At 55.9% G+C, this 19,027-nt stretch overlaps 2 protein-coding genes across 6 annotated transcripts in view; both read right to left on the bottom strand.

Moving 5' to 3' along the window:
- SHC2 (SHC adaptor protein 2) overlaps nt 1–11,910 on the bottom strand; it is a 32,944-nt gene extending 21,034 nt beyond the window's left edge. For 3 of the 5 annotated variants that reach the window (XM_081821362.1, XM_081821419.1, XM_081821602.1), the window contains exon 1: nt 11,360–11,909. In XM_081821362.1, the coding sequence (XP_081677488.1) occupies nt 11,360–11,824 (465 nt within the window). In that variant the 5' untranslated portion in view covers nt 11,825–11,909. Of the gene's footprint in view, nt 1–11,359 lie in introns of all 5 variants that reach the window. The other 2 variants (XM_081821485.1, XM_081821549.1) reach the window with 2 other exon arrangements.
- Nucleotides 11,911–13,973: 2,063 nt separating this feature from the next.
- The window catches only part of CIMAP1D (CIMAP1 family member D), a 6,430-nt gene continuing 1,376 nt past the window's right edge, over nt 13,974–19,027 (bottom strand). The window contains exons 3-5 of the mRNA XM_081803362.1: nt 18,685–18,792; nt 16,698–16,811; nt 13,974–14,989 (exon numbers count right to left, since the gene is read on the bottom strand). Of these exons, the coding sequence (XP_081659488.1) occupies nt 14,505–14,989; nt 16,698–16,811; nt 18,685–18,792 (707 nt within the window). The 3' untranslated portion in view covers nt 13,974–14,504. The remainder of the gene's footprint in view (nt 14,990–16,697; nt 16,812–18,684; nt 18,793–19,027) is intronic.

The raw sequence follows: 19,027 nt of genomic DNA, 5'->3' as shown, positions 1-19,027 counted from the left end.
AGAATAGAATAGAAAATAAATAAAATGGTTAATGGTTAACTATTGTAAATGCTACCTCAATTTTTAAAAAACCTAGAGGAACACACACTTTGACCTTGAAACTGCATTTTTAGGACTTTACCCCACAGATACATCAGCCCCGGGGCTGCCGGTGTGTGCAAAGTCACCATGTGGGGTGGCCCATGTCCCGCCCTCTCCACAGGGCTCTGAGCCTGCAGCACTAGAAGGGGAACAGGTGGGCAGGTGTTTGCTGCCCCCAAACAGCCCCAGTGCGTCAGTGCCCACCCACTCCCTTTTCCCCCAAGCTCCCCCTCGTGCTAGCCCCAGGGGCTGGTCCCCTATTCCTGGCCGTCCTCTGTGAGTCCTGCCCCTCAGGTACACCTTTTGCACACACTCTCCCTTCCTGTGGGGACCCGTAGCACTGAACAAATTAGCAAGAAATTAGAGACACCCTGAAACACAACACATCCAGTTTTGTGAGATTCAATATATGACCCCAGTTCAACTGGAATTGCCATTAAACAATGACTATTTTCTTTTATTTTTTAAGATTTTATTCATTTATTTGACAGAGAGAGACACAGCGAGAGAGGAAACACAAGCAGGGGGAGTGGGAGAGGGAGAAGCAGGCTCCCCGCGGAGCAGGGAGCCCGACGCGGGGCTCGATCCCAGGACCCCGGGATCATGACCTGAGCTGAAGGCAGACACTCAAAGACTGAGCCACCCAGGCGCCCCATGAATATTTTCTTAGTATAAGTATGTCCCAAATAGTGCATGGGGCATACTTATACCAAAAATTATTGGTGTTCATTGGAACTTTTCATTTAACTGGGTGCCCTGTCTTCTTGCTAAATATAAGCAAATCATGGTTCTTGGAATGGAAGAGTATGCATTAGTAAAAAAGACAAGAATTTTTTAATGTATTTATATGAGATTATCTCCAAGGTCTATCATTAAGTAGCAAAAACAAGGTGTAGAACAGAGGTCTTGGTGAGTCACCATTCATGTGGACAAGGGGTCAAGGAGGAACACGTGCACACATGCATGTAAATACAGTGTGTGTGTGTGTGTTTGCACAAGCATAGATGAATAATTCTAGCAGGTTACAGTGGGTGCTTCTGGGAGAGAAATCGTATGCTGTTGACAGACTGTGAACATGTCCGCAAGTCATTCCTCCCCCCATCCAAGCCCTTGGATTGGCCACGGGACTTTGGGCCAATGGGATGTCAGCCAAGGTGACACAGTCAAGGTTTAAAGGGCACTTGTGCCTGGAGCTTGTCCCCCCACTGGTCTCAGGTCCCTGCAATCCTGCCAGGCCAGCCTGCTCCATTAGGACAGACATGTGGCCCATCCCCATCATCCCAGCTGACACTGGCCAATCGCCATGTGAATGAAGAGACCATTCAGCCCCAGCTGACCCACAGAACCACAAGAAATAATAAATGTTTGTTGTCCTGCACTAGATTGTGGGATGATTTGTTACATGGTGACTGCTAACTGAGATAGTGACCAGATGAAGAGTAGGAGCAAGCCAAGCAAAGACCCAGGCAAAGGGAATGACAAGTACAAGACCCAGAAGTGAGAGCAAGCATGGAGAGGCCACAGACTCACTCCAGTGTAGCTAGAGCAGAGAATCAAGGAGCAAAGAAAGATGACAGGACATAAGCAAGGAGGTTACAGTGCCCTAGGGCTGTGATGAGGGGCCGGGTTAAGCTGGGGAGCCATGGAAGACTTTTAAGTAGGGGAGTGAACAGATCTGTCTCACCTTCTCTTGGATGGATGATGGATGGATAGATGGATGGTTGGATGGTTGGATGGATGGGTGATGGATGGGTGGGTGGACAGATGGGTGATGGATAGATGATGGATGGTTGGATGGATGGATAGATAGATGATGGATAGATGGGTAGATAGATGGATAGATGGAGGGGTGATGGATGGATGGATGAAGGATGGGTGGATATATGATGGATGAATAGAGAGATGACAGATGGACAGAAGGATGGGCCATGGATGGACAGACAGATGGATGGGCAGACAAATGGATGATGGATGGATGAATGGTGGATGAATGGATGGATGATGAATGGACAGATAAACAGGTGACGGATGGACAGAGGGATGGATGGGTGGACAGATGGTGGATGGGTGGATGAATGGATGATGGATGGACAGATGGACAGATGGATGGGCATGGCCTATATGCCAGGCATGTGTTAGACATGTGGGACCTCAAAGGGAATTTGCTGTGGTCTCTGCTCCCAGGAGTGGATTTTCTCACTGAGAGGACAGCTTTGGTGGGACGCTGGCTGCCCAACAGGTATCATTCCTCTGGGTGTGGTATCTGTGCAGTGGGTGTTGGTGTTCTAGGCCCAGGGTGAGGGGTTCTGATTCCCATACTACCCCCGGGCTCACCCCAATTAATGTCCAGTCCTCTCTAACTGCTCCAGTGTGTCCCCAGCCCCTGCTTGGATGAAGGGTGGGGTGCACGACTTAACTGCACTGGAGAGATGGGGGCTCACACAAGAGGGGATGCAATGGAGCCACCCGGAGGGCTGGGAACAGGGACTGAAAACTCAGATGCTGATGGGGCCAGGCAGGGGAGGCTAGCAGATGGTCAGAGTGGGCTCCTGCACCCACAGACAGTAGTACCTACTGACCATGTAAGCACGCGGGACAAATTACCTCTCTTAATGCTCTGTGCCCACGCCAAAGTGACAACTGTGACCCTCAGGAAACGCAGGTCCAAGGAGGCTCAATAAAAGTTACGAGCCTGTAGGTGGCAGAGGCAGGATTTGAACCCACACCCTCAGGCTCTGGAGTCCCACCAGTGCACGACCAGAGGTGGGGGGGGGGTGCGTACACTGCATATTCCATAGCCAGAGGGGCCCAGTGCTGCCAGACACCTGATTTTTTTAAAAAGACACCAGAAATCCAGGGCTTTTGTGTGAAACCTCCTAATTTGTAAACATTGACCAGAAGTTGAATTTTTACTTTTAAATAGACAGCAGGGGGAAAAGCTCAGAGGTCAGATTCAGCCCTGGGTCTGCCAGTGAACATGACCTCTGCCCGGGAAGCACAACCCACCGGACACCAGTTGTGGTGGGTTGGATGCTGGCCTCGCTCGAAGGGTTTGTCCACCCGCTCACCCCCAGAGCCTGCGGATGGGCCCTAAATCCAAGACGGGTGTCCCAGTAAGATGCAGGCGGAGCTCAGAGTGACCGATCTGCAAGCCGAGGGCCCCCTGGCACCTCCAGGACCTGGGGGAGCCTGGACAGGATCCTCCCTTGGAGCCTCAGCAGGAGCCCGCCGCGCAACACCTGCGTCTCAGACCTGCAGCCTCAGGGGAAGAAGACTCCGCCGTTGATTTAAGCTGCCCAGTGTGCAGTGATTTGTTACAGCACCCAGGACACTGATACAGAAGGTCAGGAGGAGACCCCAAATGGCTCTGTATCCCACCTTCCCCTTTTCACACGTGGAGGTAGAGGCAGCCCAGAGCCCAACCTAGAATGCTACAGGGAAGGAGCTGATTTACACGTGGGGAAACTGAGGCCTGGAGAAGTGAAGGGACGGAGCTGAGCTCCGGCAGCAGGCCAGGCTAGAGATCTGATGAGCACCCTGCTCTCCAAACTCCCAGCAGGGGAGACCCTCCAACACCTGTGGACTTCCTTACGTGTATGGCCCAGACTATTACTTGCTTAACATTCTATTTTAAGTAGATTCCATTTATAAACATAACTGGGTTGGGGCACCTGGGTGGCTCAGTCGTTAAGACTCTGCCTTCGGCTCAGGTCATGATCCTAGGGTCCTGGGATCGAGCCCCGCATGGGGCTCCCTGCTCCGCGGGAAGCCTGCTTCTCCCTCTCCCACTCCCCCTGCTTGTGTTCCCTCTCTCACTGTCTTTCTCTCTGTCAAATAAATAAAATCTTAAAAAAGAAAAAAAAACATAACTGGGTTTATTTTTTAAGGAAATGACTCAAGTCTTCATCAATAGATGATCAGACCCATGTAGTGGGTCAACCACGCACTGGAGCGTCCCTCGGCCACAAACAGGAGCAAGGTGTCCACACGCACGGCCCCGGGGACGGACCCCGGGCCTACGACGCTCAGGGAGGGAACCAGACACAGAAGGCCACACGGGGTGTGAGTCCACGTGGGTGACACGTCCAGAACAGGCTCATCCACGGACCGGAAGGGGGCTCATGGGGGCCAGAATTTTCCTGACAAGCACTAGAATGAACATGCCATGATCATAATGGGAAGTGTCCGTCCAGGCAATTTCTGCTAGGACAAACCAGTGGAAGTTTGTAGGCAACCAGGATGTTTGCACAGCCTCTAAATCCTCCTCCCCAGGGAAGTTCCAGAGTATGGGGATGCGGGGGGGGGGGGAGGACTCTGCAGGTGCCTGGGGCAGGGCAGGAGCACAGCTAGGCTAGGTCTGCGGTGGCCGCGCTCCTGGTGAGCAAAACCAAGTCCTGCCATGAACTTGAGACTCCGGTACATGCTTTACATTCATTATCCCTCAATTCTGAAGCTCTGACCCCAAATTAAGAAGTACCTTCCCACAGAAACTTACTACTTATAAAGGAGACAAAGGTCACCCTAGCCAGCGCGTGGGTCTCCTGGGCCCTCTAACAAAGCAGCACAACCGGGACAGCCAACAACAACGGGACTTTATTGTCTCCTGGTTCTAGAGACCAAAGGTCCAAAATCAGATGTGGGCAGGGGGCACTCCCGCTGGAGGCTCCAGGGCAAGGCCCCAGCTTCTGACGGCAGCGATGGCCCCAGGCCCTTGCAGGTACACGCTCGACTCTGCCTCTGTTGTCACATGGCTTCTCCCTGTGTATGTGTCCACGTTTCTCTCTCTTTAGAAGGACACCATCCTGTTAGATTTCCATGCTCTGGGGCGGCTGGGGGGCTCTGTCGGTAAAGTGTCTGACTCTTGATTTCGGCTCAGGTCATGATCTCAGGGTCGTGAGATGGAGTCCTGCTCCTGGCTTCACGCTCAGCGAGGAGCCGCTGGAGACTCCCTCTCCCTCTGCCCCTCCCCCTGCTCTCTCTCTCTCTCTAAAGATTTTCGGTCCATCCTAATCTAATAATCTAGGACAGCCTCATCGTCACCAGATTATATCTGCAAATAAAGTCACATTCTGAGGTCCCAGTGGCCATGAAGTGGGGGGGGACACCATTCTTACCAATACACCAGGTGACCCAAGTTTCCAGAATCGGTATCAGGACTGGCATCCATCCCTGCCTCTTGCTTTGCTTAATGGGGAAGACACAGCACAGCCCTGTGCTTCCTGCCCAGGATGCACAACCTGAACCCAGTCGTGAGCAAACACCCGTCGGACACCAGCCAAGAGAAAACTGCAAAATCACCAGTGCACGGGGTACCCTGCTCTTCGCACTGAGAGTCTCACATTCACACCACAGTCCTAGGTCCCTCAGGACGTCAGAACATCCTGCCGGGCGTTCGTGTACGTGGAAAACCCTGTATGATCACCACGCCTCCAACTAACTCACTTCACCCATAACACGAGGCATGTGGGGCAATTTTTGTTTACTTTCTAACTGTGGTAGAATACACATAAGAGTCACCATCATAACCATCACATGAAGCACACTCACACCATCCTGCAACCACCCCCACCCTCCGTCTCCAGAACGTTCCATCTCCGTAAACTAAGACTCTGTCCCCGTGAAGCACGGACTCCCACCCCCACCCTCCATCTCCAGAACGTTCCATCTCCCCACACGGAGACTCTGTCCCCGTGAAGCACGGACTCCCCACCCCCTGCCCCATCCCTGCGGGATGTGTCCTTCTGGGTTTGGCTCCTCTCGCTGAGCCCCGTGTCCTCGAGGTCCTGCACGTCGTGGCAGGTGCCGGGGTCCCTTCCTTCCTGAGGCTGGATCATGTTCCCGCGCATGGATGGACCGTGCTGGGTGCATCCTTCATCTGTGGGTGGACACTGAGGTGTTTCCCCCATTTTTTTGGCCTCTGTGACTCGTGCGGCTGTGAGCACGGGGCTGTGGGTACCTGTTGGGGTCCCTGCTTTTACTCCTTTGGCGTGTACACCCAGACGTGGGATGACTGGGTCACATGGGGTTTCTGTTTAACTTTTCTGGAAGGTCTTAATACACATTGAATCGTTACCAGGAGTTGTGCACTAGGTTAGAATATCACGTTGCCTACGGCAAATCCAATGGTGTTTGAGTTGCTGGAGTTACGTCCTGTGTCTAGGGAAGCTTCTGCCCACCCCCCTGTGCGTCTACAGGAGTGAAGTCTACACATCTACATATTGAAACATATCTTAAGTTATTATGCATTGTTGTCATTGTGTTTCTCCTTTTTATTGCTGCTTTGTTACATCATATCGATTCTCAGGGGAAATAAATGTGCAGGGAGGTGTTACATATATATACATTTGAAGTTCGTTTCGCGGTGGAGGGTTATGAAATACTGGGTATAAATAAGTAGCAGTTAATCCAACAGGACTACAAGCAGTTGCCTTAAACTGGTGGTTCCCAAACATTAACGGATGTTGGAATCACCAGGAAACGTTGATTGCTGGGCCCACCCCGAGTTTCTGACTCAGCAGCTCTGGGGTGGAGCCCAAGAATGGGCATTTATAACAAGTTCCCAGATGTCTGGGCACCACACACTGCTCAGCATTGGTTTAAGCCAATCTGGTAATCCCATCCCCCTTGCTATGAATGGATTTTGCCATTTGGGGCCAATGAGGTGTGGCAGGGTGGGGTGGGGGGAATGGTGGACAGTCTCTTACAAAGAGAACTAAGGAAGGGATAGTCTTTTTCTTCCAGTGTACATGGTTGGATCCATGTGTGATGCCTAGTGCTGTGGCTGCCATTTTGTGACCATGAGGGCAGCTAAGCCAGCATGCTAAAGATGGCAGCACAAAAAGATGGAAAGACCCAGGTCTTTAAGGATGTTGTCAAGCCACTGAATTAAGTCATCCTGGAGACACCCTACCCCTTGCTTTGAGGAATAAACTGCATTTCAGGTAAAAACATCTCTATTCAGTTAACCTCCCATGGTTCCCTTGCATATCACCAGCATATGAAAACCACACTTCAGGAAAAACTGAGTGACACAGAGTCCTGGTCATTTCACTGACATGTGTGCAGGCTTGAGCTCCATTCCCTCCCCAGCCAGAACCAGTCCACCTGGCCAGGGTCACTGTCTTTCTGTGCCCCACTGCACCATGAGCAGAGCTGGGCACACAGTTGAAAAACTTTCGTTCATGGAGAGCTTGTGAGAGGGCATGAGTGAGGGCACCTCAAAAAAGCAGAAAGCTCTCGGGGCGCCTGGGTGGTCCCGTGAGTGACGCACCTGTCTTCGGCTCACGTCATGATCTCAGGGGTGGGAGATCGAGCCCCACATCGGGCTCCCTGCTCAGCGGGGAGCCTGCTTCCTCCTCTACCTCTGCCCCTGCTCATGTGCTCCCTCTCTCTCGCTTACACTCTCTCAAATAGATAAATAAAATCTTTTTTAAAAATTTAAAAAGCAGAAAGGTCCTATCAGTGGAATTTTTGTGAAAGGGGAAGTCCAATGTGTCAAAATGGTATGAGTGAGAGGAAGACAGGACTGGTGATCCACAGAGCTTGATGCAAATTCTGGCTTGTCCACAGTGCGGGTTCACTTTGTTAACAACAAAATTTTGCTCAGACATCCACCCTTCAGAAAGGTCAGAAGATCGGGGACAACTAGAGCTGAGCTGTCCAACAGGGCAAGCACGTGTCTCGTATGACCACCTGAATTTAATTTAAAATTAAGTAAAATTAAAATTTAGTTCATTTGTCACACTAGCCACATTTCAAGGGCTCCGTGGCCACGTGGGGCTACCATATTGGACAGCAGAGATCTCCAACATTCCATCGCCTCAGGAAGGTCTTTGGGCAGTGATGATCTAGGTTCACCACACAGCTGGTTTAGGCAAAGTTCACTGGACACAAGTCTGGCCAATGAGACATGAGGGGAAGCTGGCTGGGCACTTCTGGGAAAGGCTCCCTTACTCATGAAAGGACCCCACGGGAAGAAGGCTCTTTTCTGTAGGATGATGGGACAGCCAGGAGAGGACCTGGTCTGAGAGGGAAGTCAATGTCAAGGGTGGTGTACTCGTCTCCTGGGGCGGCTGTCACCCCACAGATGGGGCAGCGTGGAACAACAGAAGCATATTCTCTCACAGTCTGGAGACCGGAGGCCTGAGATCTAGGTGTTCAGGGCTGGACACCCCAAGGAGGGTCCTTCCTGCCTCCTCCAGAGCCTGGCGGTCCTTGGTGTCCCTGTACGGCAGCCAGGTCACTCTGTTCTCCGCCCCCCTCTTCACATGGCCCCCTTCTCCAGGTGTCCTCACACGACTTACAAGGACACATTAGATTCAGGGCCCACCCTACTCCAGCATGACCTCTTCTTAATTATATCTGCAAAGACCTTGTTTCCAAACAAGATCACGTTCTAAGGTTCCAGGTGGATGTGAATTTGGGGGGATGTTATTCACCCCAACACAGATGAACAGAGCCTGGATCCATGATGAGGTCACCGAGCTGCTGAGTTAAACAGCCACAGAGCTGCCGCCCGGGGTCTCTTCTCACGTGAGAAAATGGACATCCTGTACCTCAATGCTCTGAGTGCGGTTTAGGGTGATGCAGCCGGAGACATCTCATCTGTAAAATGGGTGGGCAACCTCAGGGTTGTGAGGATAATGCACACCGATCCACACACAGCACTCAACTGTGCACCTAGAACTCAGACACCATGTTCCCGTCTCTGTCCGCCAGGGCTCCGCCTTCTCATCTCAAACAGGGATCATTCTAGGGTTTTGTGAGGCTTCCAGGCAAACAAAGCAGAGGACCAAGACTGATTCAGACCCCATGGGGCCCAGGTCAGGGCCCTTCATCTATCAGAGACACCTGCGGGCTCCGTCTCCACAGACGTGTCCCCCCTTCTCTCCACCCCCATGTTGCCCTGGTCCAGGTCATCTCTCCTTGCCCCCTCCTGGGTCCCTCCGTGGCCCTTCTGGCCCTCACCCCCACCCCATTTCCACAGAGCTACCAGAAAGACCCTTTCGAAACTTCAAACTCCACCCTTCGATCCCTGCTTAAAACCACCTACACGCAAACTTGCCCACAAATCTCTTATTCCTCTCCTTCTCTCCATAAGCTCCAGAAACATGGGTCCCCTGCTGTTACCCAAACATGCCAAGCTCATTCCCTGCCACTGGGCCTTTGCACTTGCTGTGCCCCTGCCTGGAACTCTCTTCCCTAGTTGTTTCGTGTCTGAGGCCTCATGGTTTCAGGTCTCAGTCTAAATGTCATCTCCCGAGAGATGCCTTCCCTTACTACCCCTGCTGAAGTAACCACCCAGTCGCTTACTCTGGCATCACTTTATTTAAATTTCTGCATTTTAATTTAGCACCTGCCAAGATCTGCCATTTATTTGTTCTCTTCTGTATTTACTGTCAGTGTCTCCCTCTAGAATCTAAGCCCGGTAAAAGCAGGGACCAGATCTTCCTTATTTCCCACCAGGTCGTCAGCGCCCGGCAGGACGGGCATGCATTTGATATTTGCTGCGTTGACAAAAAAGTCATGATCATGGGAATAACCCAACAGCCTGCACCCCGCAATGCAAGCATCTGAATTCTGAACATTCTAAACCCCCCGTACCCACAGCCAAGGGGCAGACTCGGCTTCCCCGTGCTTGAAGTCCACAGAACCATCCATGAAACATCCTTGCTACAAAGCCAATCCTGAGCCCAGTCAAGCCTGTAGACCCATTGCCAGGATTCAGGAAAAGAAAAGGCAAGGCACCAAGTTAAAAGATGCCACAAGAAAAGGGCCAGATCCCGGGTGTGGGGCAGTCCATGGCCCTGGCAAGTCCACGGTTAGGCCTGAGGCTCTACGCATCTCCTAGGCTCCCCCGTGATACGATGCTCAGACCCAGACCACGCATGGAGGAGGGAGGGTCGGGGGGACACTCAAAATGGAGACACTACCAGGGACACAGTACTGTCCTGGGGTTGCCATAACAAAGTACCACAAGCCGGGCAGCTTACAACCATGGGAGGTATGCTCTCCCAGCTCTGGAGACCCAGAAGTCCGAAATCAGGGTGTAGGCAGGGCCACGTACCCTCTGGAGGCCCCAGGGGATGGTCCTTCCAGCCTCCTCCAGCTCCTGGGGGTGGTAAGCAGCAACCCTTTGGGCCCCCAAGCCTGTGGCAGCATCTGCAACCTCTGCCTCTCTCCTCACGTGGCTTCTCCCTGTCTGTGTCATTTCCCTCTTCTGACGACGACACCAGCCTACTCCAAGATGACCTCATTTTAACTTGATTATGTCTACAAAGACCCTATTTCTAAAGAAGCCTGCATTTGCAGGTGCCCATGGACATGAATTCAGCAGGGGACACTACTCAACTCAGCCCTGGGAGAGACGGGACAGGAAGTGTTGGGGACAGTTGTAAAGGGAACAGACAGAACCAAATGCAAACGCATTAACTTCCAGGGTCCTGGTCCCAAAAAGCCAATCGAGGGGGTGTGAATCCTGCCCGATATTCGATGACATTTTGGAATCTCTGGTGATTTCTCAGACGGAACAATGAGCTGTGGGTAAGATGACCGCTTTCTTGGGAGACCGTGCGGAAGCATTCAACAGTCAGTGTCATCAGGGGGAGCTTACTCTACTGGTTCGCCGAAAAGCACACACAGGGGTAGACATTTGCGTAGAGAAGGTAAAATGTTTACAGTCGTAGGTAGAGATACACAGGTGCTCTATTCGTCCGACTCTTCCGTCTGTTTGAAAGGTTCACAATAAAGCACCAGGATAAAAGAAGGTCCCTCGCTTTACACCCCATCCCGAGTCCCACAGTCTCCCATCGAATCCTGCGGTCTGGCTGGGCGCGGCCCCTTTCCAGATACCCCTTCCCCGCGCCCCCCACCTTGGCCAAGGCATCTGCAGGTTCCGACCCGGCGGTCAGCGAAGACGCTTTTTAACGGTGGTCCGGGGGATAGGATGCGCCCACCGAAGCCCTCCCCCCACCGACTCCTCTAGCAATACCAATGGAGAGGGAGAATGTTTCACCTGCGCATGCGTGTTCTCCACCCACCTGCCGCCCTCTCCCCGCCCCTCCCCACGTGACGCCGTGGGAACCCTGACCCCAGCACCGCCCCATTGGGGGCGGCCAGCGCCGCGCAGGCTGGAGATGGGGGTCCAGGGTGGTGGGGAGAGGAGTAAGGATAGAGAAGAGAGACCTGGCTCTCAGGGTCGAAGAGAAGGGGGAAGGGGAGCCCCAACCTAGGAGTCCGGGGAAGATGTAATCCCAGGGATCCCGGCCGGCGCACTCACCCGCACGATGTAGGAGACCCCGGGCCCCAGGACCCTGGCGTCTGGGTGTAACCAGCCGTGCGCCGGCTTGTGGATGAAGCTGCCTTTGCGGATCCACTCGTCGGCGGCGGCGTCCGGGGGCCCGGCCACCCCCCGCGCACCGCGCGGTCCCCGGGCCCCGGCGGCCCGGCAGCGGCTGAGCGCGGGCAGCGGGCAAGGCGCGGCGCAGCGCGGCTCGCAGGCGCCCAGGACCGCCGCCGCCAGCGCTGGGACCCCAGCCGGGCCGACCGGCTCGGGCTGGGAGTCAGCGGCCCCCGCGCCCCCGGTCGTGCGCGGTGCCGCCGGGCCCCGGCCCAGGAAGCCCACAGGGGCGGCGAACTTCCACTGCGGCATGCGCGGCAGCAGCGCGCAGAAGGTGGTGGGCGCCTCGGGCTCCGGGGGCGCATGAGGTGCGGGGGGCGTGCGCCCGCCCGGACCCTGCGTCATGGCCGCGGTCGCCCGACCGAGCCCGACCGGGCGCTGCGCCTGGCGCGGAGGAGGCCCTCCCCTCCGTCCCGCTGCCTCCCGCTCCCTCCCCGCCCCCCGGCCCGGTGATGTCATCCGCCCGTCCCAGCGCGCAGCCGCGGGGGGCTGCGCCCCTGGGACCCGGGTCCTGGGCGTCCCGGCGCCTGCAGGGAGGCTGGGGAAATTGAGGCCCGCTGAAGGCATGGACGCTGCCTCGGATCCAGCAGCCAGGGAGGGAGCAATGTTTCCAATCCAAGACCCGGACAGCGACCCCAGCTTCGCCCCCACCCGTTGCCCAAATTCCTTGAAGGACAGAGGTGTGAGAGACAGAAATCACCTGCCTTCTCCCGTTTTTGACTGATGGGAAAACTGACGCCTGGAAAGGGGTGGGGACGCGGTCAGGGAAGGAGAAAGCCCCAAACCCTAAGGTCAGACCCCTCCCTTCCCACTGTTCCACCTGAAAGGTACTTGAAAATTATGCCCTGCTCGGTTTCCTAATGAGGAAACTGAGACCCAGAGAGGGGTACGCAGCGGAGACTCGGGCCCAGGAGTGTGGGTTGGGCTGTCTGGGTCTGGGAGGGAGGAGCGAAGCCCAGTCCCCCTTCTGCTGCTCTTCCCTGGGCTTCAGTTTTCCAGGCTGTAAGCCAGGGGCATGAGCTGGGGGGTCACGGGCTCCTCCTCTATTTCTGGGGAGCTCTGTCTGGCATCAACCCAACTGAACTCTTGGGCCTCGGCCTCTTAGGCCGGCCTGCCCCTCCGTCCCCAGCCTCTTTGTCCCCCACCCAGACCTCAAAGGCTGATTCCTTCTGCACCGAGGGTCGAGAGGCCACGGTCATCGCAGGACCCAGCCTCCTGGCCTCAGTCTCGACAGAGCCTCCTTCCCCTCCCCCGCCTGGGGTGGGGCTGACTGCCGGGAAACAAAGGGAGGGGGCCGGGGCGCGCGGGCAGGTGGGGAAGGAGGGGTGAGGCTGCCTGGAGCGGGATCGATAAATCAGAGAAATGAGATCACAGCCTGGCGGTGGCCCGCGAAGCCTGTGGAGGAGGAGGGGAAGCGGGGGAGGGACTCGCGGCGGATTGGCCGGCGTTGGGGTGGGGCGGGGGTCGGTGATGCTGCCCCAAGCCTGCGTGTGTCAACGCTGGGACTGCTCTGGTGCATCTGCAGGGTCGGGATGAGAGGGTATACAGCGGTCAAGTCCTTGGGGTCTGCTGGTGGGGGGGTGTTGTCGGGGTCTGGAGCCTCCATCTGGGTTTGTGTGTGTTGTGTGTCTCTACATACATGTGGACCGTATGAGAGTTGGCCTGTTTGTCTACTGTGTGTAGATTTGAACATGTGTATGCATGTGAGGGGGGCATCTGGGTTCTCCTGAGGGGTGGGTGTGCATGTATGTGTAGGAGTTCTGGTGTGTATCCACCTACATAGGTAAAGGGGTGCATGCTCAAGTTTGGCATTTCCAGGCTGGGGGAAAGGGACAGAGTAAGGGTCATGCATCTCAGAACCCCTCTGGGTCATGCCTGAGGTGCCACCCCTGGGCCATCTCCTCATGGTGGCAGTCTGTCCCTCCCAAGCTCCTGGGTTAGGGTCTTTCTGGGTCAGGGGTTTATAAGACCTGGGCTTATCACACAGGAGACTCAGTCACATGACACCATCCATGTGTTTCCTTCCGGTCCCTAGGGAAGCATGGCAGGAACAGAGCCCAATGGCCAAGATTCAAATCCTGGCATCAGAGAGACACAAGGGCTCACCGTGTGCCCTCAGGCAAGGGTCCAATCTCTCCAAAGCCCCATTTTCTCTCAGTAAACACTGACTGCCTCCTGAGTTGCTGTGACGTTTAAATGATCTTTATCAATATCTGAAACATGGTAGGCACCTACTGATGATGGAAATTAGAGTACATTAAACTCCTATACATCCTTCAAAACCCAGTTTCAATGTCCCCTCTTCCAAGAAGCTTACCTGGCTTCCCCCATTCAAAGCCCTGGCTCTTACCCAGCCCTGGATCCCTCCTCTGGTCCCATCCAGTCCCCCAGGGGCTGCAGAATTGGGGGGCTGGATCTTAAGAGCAGCATTTAAGTCTCCTTCCTTTGATGTGGACAGCGGGTTAAATGCACTCACATGTGTGATGCTGACAGCTCTTGTACCACAGAGAGATTTATTGGCAGGCCCCTAGAGGGAGGGGTATCAGCCTGATTTGGGGCTGGGACCAGCGCAGGCAGCTGTGCTTCCTTGAGAAGCAGGGAAGAGCCCAAGTTTAGCAGAAATCCAAGCTGTGTTAGGGATGCAGGCCCTAGCAAGGTGGACACCGAGTTCTAGGACACAGGAAGTTCATCCCCAGCCAGCCGCTGGGGAGGGCTGGGGCTCTCCCTTTCTCTGCCTGGCCTGACTTGGCCTGGTGTGACCAGAAGGAAGAAACTGGGACACTGGACGGAAGCTCACCCTGCACAGGGCCGCAGGGTCACAGCCTCCAGGGACCAAAAGAAGCAAGTGGCCTAGAAGGACCTCAGAATTCAGAAAAAAGGAGGAAAGAGGCACCTGTCCCCCACTTCTCCAAGCGCCCCACCAGCCAAAGCCAGGCTCAGGAGGGGCCTGCCCACACCCCATGTGACCACAGAGGTAAACTGAGGCTCGGTCCAGGGGCAGCTGGGAGTCCTGACCCCAAAGGTGTCAGGGTGTGGTGTCCACACCCATGGTGGTAGCCCTTTTGGAGTGGCGGATGCCCATGGTAAACGCTGGGGCCCTGACTGTGGTCATGGTGACCTGCTCAGGTCTGTGGGCACCAGGCCCAGGAGTCTCCTCCGGGGGGCGTGTGGCACGGGGCCGGCCCAGCATGGTGAAGGCGGGCCGGCGCTGACGGTAGGTGTTGGGGTCTGGGCTATCATACTGGCCAGGACCTGGTATCTCAGCAGCGTCCTGAGGGGGGCGAGTGGGGGGTGTGCGGCCTGCTACTGTGTAGCTGGGGCTGCTGGGCTTAGTGAATATCTGGGAGCCCCAGAGGGAGGGCAGGATATAGGTGTTAGGGGCAGGGGCTGAGGTGTCCTGGAGCTGTGGTCGCAGGCGGGATCCCAGAGTGAAAGCCGGAGGCGTCCGGTGATGCACAGGGGCTGCTTTCTCTGGGCTGTAGGCCCCAGGGCCTGGTGTCACCTCCAGACCTGTAAGAATGAGACAGGAGGGTTGGCAGGAGTCCTCACCTGCTCAAAGACCTTGCATGGCTGCCCATTACCCCTGTGCTTCCTGGAACTCAAAGCACTTCTCGAGCAGCCCTGAGGTATCTCTCCTGCTTCCCAGACCTCCCTGTAGAGTAGTCTGTTCCCTCTCTCTTTGTGGTTTTAGAGAGAGTGGGGCAGAGGGAGAGAGAGAGAACCTTAAGCAGGCTCCACGCCCAGTGTGTGAGCCCAACGTAGGGCTCTATCTCAGGACCCTGAGATCATGACCTGAGCCAAAATCAAGTGTCAGATGCTTAACCGACTGAGCCACCCAGGCACCCCCCTGCCCCGTCCTCTTTTAAGCCTCCGGGCCTTTGCCCACACTCAACCTTCTGCCAGGCATACCTTCCATTTTCCCATTCCCACCTCCCAGGAGCTGCTTCTCTTCCTTCCAGACAGCCCCAAAGCTCCCTCCTTCCTGCTGCCTTTCCCACCCCCTCCTCCTAGGCAGAGCCCTCGCAGCCCTTCCAAGGACCTCCCCCAGGCTTGGGTCTTCCCCTCCAGACATGAGCACAGTGAGGTGGGATGGTCTTCACCTGGACCTAACTCTACCACCAGACTGGGATCTTATAAAAAGCATGGGTATGTCAAATCTACTTCATCTCCTCAGCTTAATACATGTTTGAATGAATGAGTAGAAGGATGGGTGGTGAGTGGTTGGGTAAGGAGTGAATAAGTAGATGAATGGATCCATGGATATGTAGATAGTTGGATCAATAGCTGAATTGTGGATGGATGGATGGATGATTGGGTGGGTGGATGGATGGATCATGGAAGGATAAATGGATGGGTCATGGAAGGAAGGATGGAGGGAGGGAGGGATGGAAGGGCAGAAGGATCATAGAAGGATGGATGGATGGACGTATGATGGAGGGATGGATGGAAGGATGGATGATTGGGTGGATGGATGGATCATGGAAGGATGAATGGATGGATCATGGAAGAATGGATAGATGGATGGATGGGTGATTGGGTGGATGGATGGATGGATGGATGGATGAAAGGAAGGATGGATGGGTGGGTGGATGGGTAGATGATTGGGTAGCTGGATAAATGGGTTGATGGATTGTGGATGGATGGATGGATGGATGGATAATATACATGGAGGGTGGATGGAGGGATAGATGGATGGATAAATAGGTTGATGGATGAATCAGTGGATCAATAGATGGATTGGATGATTGAACAAGTGGATGGTTGGGTAGGTTGAATAGATAGGTGGGTGAATGGATGGATGGATGAACTGAAGGATCGGTGAGTGGATGAGCAAATGGGTGATAGGTCAAAAGATGAAAGGGTGGGCTGATGCGAGACTGGAGTCAGGTCATTTAATCAGGTACGTCAGGTGGAAGTGAGTTGATTGGAGCCCGTGAAAGGGATTGCTGTATTCTCCACAGTCCCTACCATGCCCTTTGTCCCCCCCATGCCAAAGATGAGCCCCAGCTGCCCTCACAGCACCACATGTGCTCAGTGTCACTGTCACCCTGGCCCACTTCACGCATTCAGGTTCTCTCAGGGCCCCCAGCCCCTCCTCAGAGCCCCTTGATTTTGTCATCCAAAGACACTGAAGTTCCAGGAACTGGGTGAAGGGAAGGGAAGGAGAGGACTCTGAAAAGGCAGGGTCCTTGTGGAGCAGCACTGGTCAGATACTCACCCCGAGACTTGCCCCGGCCCTGCATGGAGTAGGCAGGGGTGCAGCTTCGGCCAAACCGGGTGACTTTTGGGTCCAGGAAGTAGACAGGCCCAGGGCTGGTGTCCTGTGGAGATGCTGGGGGGAGGAGCCCAGAGTCCTAAGGGCACCTCCGATGCCCCCTCGACCCCGCTCAGTGCCCCTGGTCCACCCCAAGGCACTCCCACCCTCCAGACAGCCCCCAGCCCCACCTTGGACCACTGAGGCAGGGTTGCCCTGACCTAGGGGCCTGGGTCTCTGCCTTAACTTTGTCCTGATGAGCATTTCTGTGTCCTTGTGATCACAGCTGTCCCAGCCCTCAGACCAGGGAAGCAGCTGGTGGGTTGGTTGGAATTGCACGTACAGCAAGACTAGACCCTGAGGAGGGGCTCTTTGCATGCTTGGGCTTGTCCCTGGGTGGGTCTGCGTGGGTCTCAGCATGGCTCCCCGTGAGCTGCATCTCTGCCTGGGTCTCCTCAGTGGCGGGGTGAGATGGAATGGCGGGAGGGTCCATGGAGGGCGGCCCAGTGCGGGGCACCTCACTGCTGGGACCAGTCGCTGGGACTGATGTCACCGCCACTGCTGAGCCATAAATGCTCGTGCCTCTGCGTGTCGTGGCTGTGACACCAATTCACCGGTGGCACGACGCGCGAGCTCACGGGTTCACCGGGCGGCACGACGCGCGAGCTCACGGACTCACCGGGCGGCACGACGCGCGAGCTCACGGACTCACCGGGCGGCACGACGCGCGAGCTCACGGACTCACCGGGCGGCACGACGCGCGAGCTCACGGACTCACCGGGCGGCACGACGCGCGAGCTGGCGCACAAACACATCCCAGTTCCAGGCCCATGCGTCTGCTGCCAGCCCTACCGAGTCCCTTTCTCCTGGGGGCTCTACTGAGCCCCTCATCCTGCAAAGCCCAGACCACATGCGTCCCCCTCCAAGAAGTCTTCCCTGGGGAGCCAGCAAAGTCTACCCTGGCCCCCCATCCACCCCTGACTCCCCGGCCTGTCTGTCCCTCTGTCCCAGGATGTCCCTGGGGAACACAGGCCGCTCTGGGCCAGAGGCGAAGTTCTTAACCCTTCCTTGGAGCTTCTGGAGTTTTGTTTCAGGTTGGGTTGGGATTTTTGCTGATTCTAAAGGCTGAGAAGAAGCTGCTGCCACACACGTCCGTCAGCCACCCCCACCCCAAACCTTCATCCCTGTGAATCAGAGTCCTCGTGCGGGACTCTCCCCAACCAGGGCGCTCCGGGACCTCGGCTCTAGAAAATGGGGTGACGGAGTCTGTGGGCATTCATGTGAAGGGCAGAGTGTTGCTAGAACGCGGCAGCGATTCCACTAACAGGAATGAGCAGTGAGCTGGGGCCACGGCCACCCACGTTAGCAGCACTGATGGTGCTGACCCTCGCACACATCCTGACGCAGCTCTTCTGGCCAGGGGCAAGGTGGGCGATGCGGAAGCAAGGGCCCCACTGACCAGGCAGCCCCGCCGCCCACGGGCTGTCCGCACCACCCCGCCCTCTCCACAGCTGTCTGTGAGGAGCCCCGTCCTGCTGAGGAGACACCGAGGCTAGGACCCCCGTGAAGCCCATTTCCACTGCGCTGTCTAGGCACCAGGCGCTGATCCTGGCTCACGGACGTCTGCAGGCACCTGTTGGTTTCGTGTGAGGACAGCTCTGTAAGGGGCATACTGTCACTGTTTGTGGGGGAGGACACCGGGGCACAGAGCTGCTGAGCAGCCAGTCCAAAGTCAGGCAGCAAGGAAGCCATGAAGCCCAGGAGACAGGCTCAGGGCTCGGCAGCACGCTGCATTCTGCCTTCCCTTCTCATCCAAGGACACAGAGGACACAGAGCTTCCCCAGGGTCACTCCGCAAGCGGGGGGCGGGGCCTCGGGGACCTAGGGGAGGCTCAGAGGGCCCCTCCCCTACCCGTCCAGCCCCCACCGGCACCCAATCTTACCGATCTTACTGGGGCGGGGTCTCCAGAAGAGGGAGTAGGCCGGACTGACCGCCCTGGTGCAGTCGTGGTTGATGTAGCCCACGGTGGACGGCAGGACGTACAAGCCTGGCCCTGAGCCTGCGACCAAAGCCCTCAGGTCACAGCCTGCAGCTCCAGACACTGACACAGGGGCGGGAACCCAGGGCCCAGCCCCTGAGCCCCCGCCTGGGCTGCCTGCCACCCACCATGGCAGGAGTGGGGGTGGGAGCTGCCCGCCCCCCCACAGGGGGAAAGTGAGTGAGGGGCATTGTGAGTCAAACCTGAGTCAAAGGTAGGAGGGGCCACAGGGCCAGCAGTCTCCTCCTGCTGTAGG

This window comes from Leptonychotes weddellii, chromosome 1, assembly GCF_054177405.1.
Source record: "Leptonychotes weddellii isolate Sample4059 chromosome 1, ASM5417740v2, whole genome shotgun sequence".
NCBI lineage: Eukaryota > Metazoa > Chordata > Mammalia > Carnivora > Phocidae > Leptonychotes > Leptonychotes weddellii.
Note: the sequence above shows the minus strand (reverse complement) of the source record. Positions and strands in the feature narration are given on the sequence as shown.